Source organism: Rhagoletis zephyria, unplaced genomic scaffold, assembly GCF_001687245.7.
Source record: "Rhagoletis zephyria isolate East Lansing unplaced genomic scaffold, Rhagoletis_zephyria_1.1 Rzeph_scaffold_00296, whole genome shotgun sequence".
Taxonomy (NCBI): Eukaryota; Metazoa; Arthropoda; class Insecta; order Diptera; family Tephritidae; genus Rhagoletis; species Rhagoletis zephyria.
The window spans coordinates 277,372-283,897 of NW_016157380.1; the positions used below are offsets into that span (position 1 = coordinate 277,372).

The 6,526-nt window shown below is 42.1% G+C and overlaps 2 protein-coding genes across 2 annotated transcripts; both read right to left on the bottom strand.

The window, feature by feature from the left end:
- Window positions 1-233: 233 nt before the first annotated feature.
- On the bottom strand, window positions 234-963 carry LOC108358805 (uncharacterized). Its single transcript, XM_017610299.1, has one exon. It carries the CDS (start codon window positions 928-930, stop codon window positions 298-300), a length of 633 nt encoding a protein of 210 aa, XP_017465788.1. The 5' UTR covers window positions 931-963; the 3' UTR covers window positions 234-297.
- Window positions 964-5,380: 4,417 nt separating this feature from the next.
- On the bottom strand, window positions 5,381-6,152 carry LOC108358806 (uncharacterized). The gene is made up of 2 exons (XM_017610300.1): window positions 6,099-6,152; window positions 5,381-6,022 (listed from the first exon to the last, which is right to left on the bottom strand). Exons 1-2 carry the CDS (start codon window positions 6,150-6,152, stop codon window positions 5,456-5,458), a joined length of 621 nt encoding a protein of 206 aa, XP_017465789.1. The 3' UTR covers window positions 5,381-5,455.
- Window positions 6,153-6,526: the final 374 nt, after the last annotated feature.

A 6,526-nucleotide genomic window follows, 5' to 3' on the forward strand; every position in this document is an offset into this window, starting at 1 on the left:
CGCTTATATCAAAAACCATATTTTAGTCCTTCGCTTTATCGATGATTCACTTAAATATTTATAAAAAAGTTGCTGTTAATTTCACATTAACTTTGTTCTTTTGAAAATAAGGAAAATAACTACTACTTAAAGAAAATATTAGTACAACACAAAATAGTTATATAGAAATCATTTTCAAGAAGCTGCCAAATATCCATATATGTATAAATAAAAAATGTTAAGACTTGCTTGCAATCGTAACCCATTAATTTATATTTTTATTGCATTTCAAAATTCAAAACAACAAAAATAAACGCCTTAAATCCTTAACCTTGAGCAGGATTTCACGAAAGTGGGAAACTCGGTGAAGACGGCAACCAAATCATTGACCGAAGTCTTAGCGCATCCACCATAGGTACTGGACGTAGATGGCAATTTCTTCGACAGGGAAATCGTCTTGGATATCTGATGCTTTAGCGTAATCGTTTTACCTAATAATTTAAAGAAACATTTGATTGGAGTCGTCTTCTTGGCATCTGCTGCCGCGTCCAAAGCACCGTTATGGCATACATTGGTGTTCACGTTGATGATGTCGTTGGTGGTATTCACAACAGCTTGCACTTGGTTAACAAGCGCATTAAATTCCTTCGAAGCACCGGCATTGCAGTCTTGAACAGCATCCAAGAAATCCACACCAGCAGTACGAATGGTTAGGACACGTTTAACGGTACAGTTAACACCTTTCAGCGTACGCAGGCTAGCTCTGATGGTCAAATACAAGAAACCTAAAATGGAGAATGCTTCTTCATCGGTCGTATCCTCGGCATATTCCAATGGTGTAAATTCCTCTAGTTCTTCACTTTCGATAGAGTAATCACTACCGGACTGAGGATAAGCGGCAGCGACTGCCAGGCACAGTCCAAAGATGAGGGCGAGCAAAGTTACTTTCATTTTGTGTTACTTTTACGTTTGGGTGTTCAGCACAATTATGATGAAGAGACGGCTCGCTACACGCTTTTATAGCGCTGGAAAGTAGATACTACAGGTACTAAGTAAACATATTTAAGGATTAATTTTAGTATAATTGAAAATTGATAACATTAATGTTTAATCATAGCTACCCATTAGTTGGGTTAAAAGTCTTAACATGCTTCATTACTCACAGTTAAAAACACTTATCTTAAAAGGTTTAAAATTTTTTTCAAAACATTTTTGTTTCACTGCTTAAGAGTATTGGGAAAAGTCACGACACTAATTACAGTCGATTAAAAGCTCTACTTGAGCAAAAGAATTTTGTATAAAAATAAAAACTTTTACATACATGCCTAGTTTCGGCCAAAAAAGATGTCATTTAGGTTCACGGTCAATGCTTTAGATATACGTATATGTACATATGTAAGTTAAATTGGTTCTTTCTGCAGGTAGTCTTAACATTATAATTATTATGACGGGAATACTAGCGCTGCATCCTAAGCAGATACATATCCAACTGTTTTAAGAAGTTAAGCAATTTGGAGGGAGCCATCTGCCAAATTCTGAATGGAGAAGACAATAGATCACCAAAGTGTATCAGTCTGGTATTCATAACACGTGGGCAGCCACATAGAATATGCTCCGGGGTTGCATCCGCCAGCCCACAAAACTTGCCCCATTTTATTCAACTGGTACCTTAACTTGCAGTGTCCTAAGCTCGGGACCATGTAAGCGCATTTGGGCTCCACGTTTTTGGCGACAGTCAGCCCTTTGGTTGCCTTCAAAGCCTTCATTTCCCGGAACTCAGTCGTTTTACAAAGACATTCGCGACCACAGACTTCGATTGTGAAGACTTTCGCCTCGAATATGGTTGGGTATATGCCCATTGGCAAACTTTTCTGGAATCTTCGTCTAAGTACGTCTACTCCAGCCGTAGGGATACTAGACACTGGCAATCATAGTTATTATCGCCTCCCAGCAGTCGCCTCTCAGGAGTTATAACCTTGTAGGGTCTGTAGAAGGATACCTTCGGTAGCATTAAGCCTGTGAGCTTGATAGCTGGACATTCAGGAATGGCTTGTAAGTATTCAGATGCGACCGATAGAGAGAGCAGCCATTCCTTAGCTAAGTTAGAGCGCATCACCAACGCACTCAAGGCGCCGATAGCCGCTTGGCTTTCAGAATAAATGCTCCTGACTGCTATCTGACTGCATCGCACTTCACAGCATTGACTTCACCGTCTCCTTGATAGCAGACACTGCCTGAAATACACTACAGCTGTCCGGAACCCTGAACTTAGTGCTGATGGAAAGCTCTAGACAGAAGACCACATCACCAATCCTGCCAACCAGTTTCGATCCATCATTGATGAAGTTCACTGCTCCTCCTCTCCAGAAAAGCCGCCCGCCCCAATCTTCTCTTGAGGCAAACGAGCCAGAGAAAAGGCTCCTTAGAGCTATTTCGGTGGCGCAGTGATCTGTACGATAAGGGATGAAATTCAAGGCCCCTAGAACTTCAGAGTCTTCAGTCCTTAAGTTGGTAAACCAATCGGTTTCTCTGACTCTAATAGCTATTCGCGACGCGGCAATTATGTGCAAGTCAACCAGCCTCTCCAAAGTTTTCAATAGAAACGATGAGACATTGATTGGCCTGAAGTCTTTGGAGGCAACATGGAAGCTCCTTCCGGCCTTCGGGATGAACACCATCTTGACAACCGTCCAACCCTTGGGGGTATAACCGTATCTTACGCAGTGCGCGTAGATAGGGGCAGCCCACGGCACGACACCTCCGAAGCTTTTTTCTATGCAGGTATGATGCCATCGGGTCGTGGGGATTTGAAGGGTTAGAACGAATTTATGTCCCAATTCAGGAGAAGGTCAGAAAAAGCAGCACAGTCTCCACGCGCTTCCCTTAAGGAAATGTCCTCTGGGGAAGGATTGAAAAGAAAGAGAGTATCTAGGAGCAAGCTCAGTGATTCCTCGCTACTCATAGCCTAATGCCCTGCCTCGGCCCTCTAGTAACTCACCGCAGCGAGACTACGCCTAAATCTAGAGGATTCATGAAACCGTTCTACGTTTTCACAGAAATCCCTCCAATAAACTCTTTTCGCCTTTCTGATCTCGGACTTGTAGCGGAAATGCGCTTTCAAGAGCATCTCTGCATGCAGAGCTGAAAACTTCGACAAGATTATATAGCGAATCCGCACAGAGTCGCTAGTACTACTATTAAGGTCTTGATGATTTTGTATTTTTGGCGGTGAACCCACCCAGCTACATAGTTTTATGGATGCGATGCGCATGTACTGTTTGCAGTGGAGTCTAAAGGAGATCTGAGTAAGTCGAAAATCATGGCGTTTCGAAAGTGCACCAGCATCGCAATTGCCTATAGCTGGATGCATGCAAACGATCTATGGGAAGTTGTCGAGTACAAATACCTAGGCATTTTTTAAGTTTAATTTTTCATTTCTCAGGCATTTAGGGACTGAACTGGTGAACAGAGAATACATACTATAAAAGATGTTGTTACATAGTGTATAAATATAAAAAAATGTGTAATTTTTTTTGGACACTTTCGTTTTTACTATAAAACGTGCTGCGCATTAAAATTCGAAATTGTAAACTAATCTACCATTATTAATGTTTATAATAAATTAGCCTCACAACAGATGTTGGACACCGTGCTTATCATTTTTGAATGCCAAAAATACCGACGGACTACTAAAGTATGTACATACATATACATATGTTTTGCTCGTGTTGCTGATAAATATTCTACATACATATATAATCTACTTCTAATATTGATGATGAAGTATTACCTCTTTTGCAAAATATTTTTTGTGAAAGCATTTAGATAACAAGATAAATATGGTAAAGTACACTGATATTGAAAAATTATGAGGAGACAATGGCACTGCCACACAAAAGAGGAGTGGTCTGTGCATTTAACCAGACTCACCTACCGACATTTTCAGAGATCCGGGGAAATTAAACAGGGGTCCTACAGGGTGGTGTCTTTTCCCTGTAACTGTTTAATTTTCACATATCGAAGCTTCCTCAATCACCAGAGGGAGTCTCGATTGTCTTTTATGTTAACGACTGCGCGACAATGGCGTCTGGGAATGCAATTGATGACTTGTGTTCGAAAGTAAACGGTTACCTCTTCAAACTTTCTCGCTACTTCACTGCAAGGAGCCTAACCTTCTCGCCCACAAAATGCTCGCCAACCCTCGTTACCACCTTCAGTCTAACCTCCAGCTGGGTATTCACGTCGATGGCGAACCAATTTCGACGGTGAATAACTCGAAAATCCTCGGAGTTACCATCGACAGTCTGCTCTCCTTCTCTGCGCACGTAACCGCAATTGTCAACCGAATACAAAGCCGCAACATGGTCCTCCATTCGCTAGCCGCCAGCCTCTGGGGCAATGACGAAGAAACGTTCTTGGCAACATACAAGGCAATTGGCCGGCCGGTCCTCAACTATGCATCGCCCGTGTGGTCGCCGGGGACTGGCAGGACGTAGTGGACGAATTTACAGACTTGCCAGAACACGGCACTCCGAACCGTTACAGGATGCCTGATCTCGCCAAAACACCACCTTAATGACGAGGCGAAGATGTTCCACCATTAGGGAGCATAACACATTGCCCTGCAAGGAGTTCCTAGTAGGGTGCCACAGACGGACAACTGCTGGCAGAAGAACCCACGCCAAGACACGTCACGAGGCATCTATACGAACTGACGGACGAAGTCCAGAGGTTCATAAAATAATTTCTGGACACAACTGCATACCGACAGACCTTAAACGGCATTCACAGGCAGTCGGTCTTGAACTATATAGAATCCCGACCTGTGAATGCCATTTTAGGTACACAGCCACCTGACGTGGACGAGACAGAGGTTTGTCTCCCTCGGGAGACTCGCACCACAATAGCTTAACTTCGCACCTGAGAAGAGTGAACGCAGATGTGCCCAATGAATGCCCCGCATGCCCACATGACTCACGGCATCTCTTCGTATGCCCCAAAACCCCACCCAGCTAACGCCCCTATCTTTATGAACAGACTCGTTGATGGACAAGCCGACCCTAGCGGGGTTTAGTAGCCACTACAACAACAACAATCGCAGCAACAACAACAAGCGACATCTATTTCGACCCGCTGAATCCGAATCTGAAGTCCGTTTCGCCCCAACCTAACCCCAAAAGACATGGCGGGTATTATGTGATAGACACGTTTTTTGCTGTTAGAACAATATCCTGACGTGATGAAGCACAACGGACTTCAGATTCGTACTCAGCGCATAAAAATATAGTAGTAGTGGTAGAGTACGAATGTCAAAAGTATATGACACGTTTTTTTTTGTGTCAGATGTTATATGAAGAGATCTGCTTGTGCTTTATACATAGCAAGGAATAAAACTAGGAACTTGCATGAAGTCGTTAATCGATTTTTATTAAGTTTGCATTATAATCGGTAAAATTTTTGAAAACTACAAACATATTTAATTCTTCAATTTGGAGCAAGTTTTTATGTTAGTGGGAAAATTGGTGAACACCGAAACCAAATCACTCACTGTGGACTTAGCACACCCGGCATATTCACTTGGAGTAGATGGCAACTTTTTCGCCAAGGAAACAGTGTTGGCAACCTGTTTCTTGAGTGTAATCAATTTGCCTAACAACTTTGCGAAACATTTGGCTGGAGTGGTCTTCTTGGCATCCGCTTCATCGTCGAGTGCACCGTTGTTGCATACATTGCTGTTCAAATTGATGATGTCGTTGGAGGTACTCACAACAGCTTGCACTTGGTTAACGAGCGCATTCAAGCTCTTTAAAGCACCAGAGTTGCAATCCTTAACATCATTCAAGAAATCCACACCCGCAGTTTGTATGCTGAGCACTTCTTTGATGGTACAGTTAACGCCTTTTAGCGTACGTAAAGCGGCTTTGAGTGTAAAGTAGAAGAAGCCGAAAATGCTGAATGCCTCCTCATCGGCGAGCGCATCAGCGTAGTCCAAGGCAGTAAACTCCTGTGGTTCTTCGTTTTCAACAGAGTAATCGATGTTGGCCTAAGAATAAAAAAGTAGTGGAACATAAAATGTATTCGAGGATATTTGTGAAAAATATTGAAAATTTTCTACTCACCGAGGCGAGTGCCAGGCACAGTCCGAGGATGACAGCGAGTACAGCTACTTTCATTTTGATACTTTAACGTTTGCTTTCTTAGTACGTTTATGTTTGAAAGTGGTCGCTACATGCTCTTTTATACCCGTTGAAGGTACTTTTGCAGCTAGGAAAAAATAATTTTGGAATTAATTTCGGTATAATTGTGAACTGATAACACGAATTTTTATCACAACAATTTATCACTAGGGTCTTAACAGAAGTAAGTTATGTTCAGCGCTAAATATTTGGTATAAGAAATTGTCTTAGGTAGGAAGATAACTAATTACGAATCGATCGAAAAAGTCCGGCGAATGGTAAATTACAGAAATAAAGACGCTAACACTGAAAAATTAACTTGCCAGTTAAAGAAATCGGATAGTCTTACAGTCAATGGACTAAAGCATCTA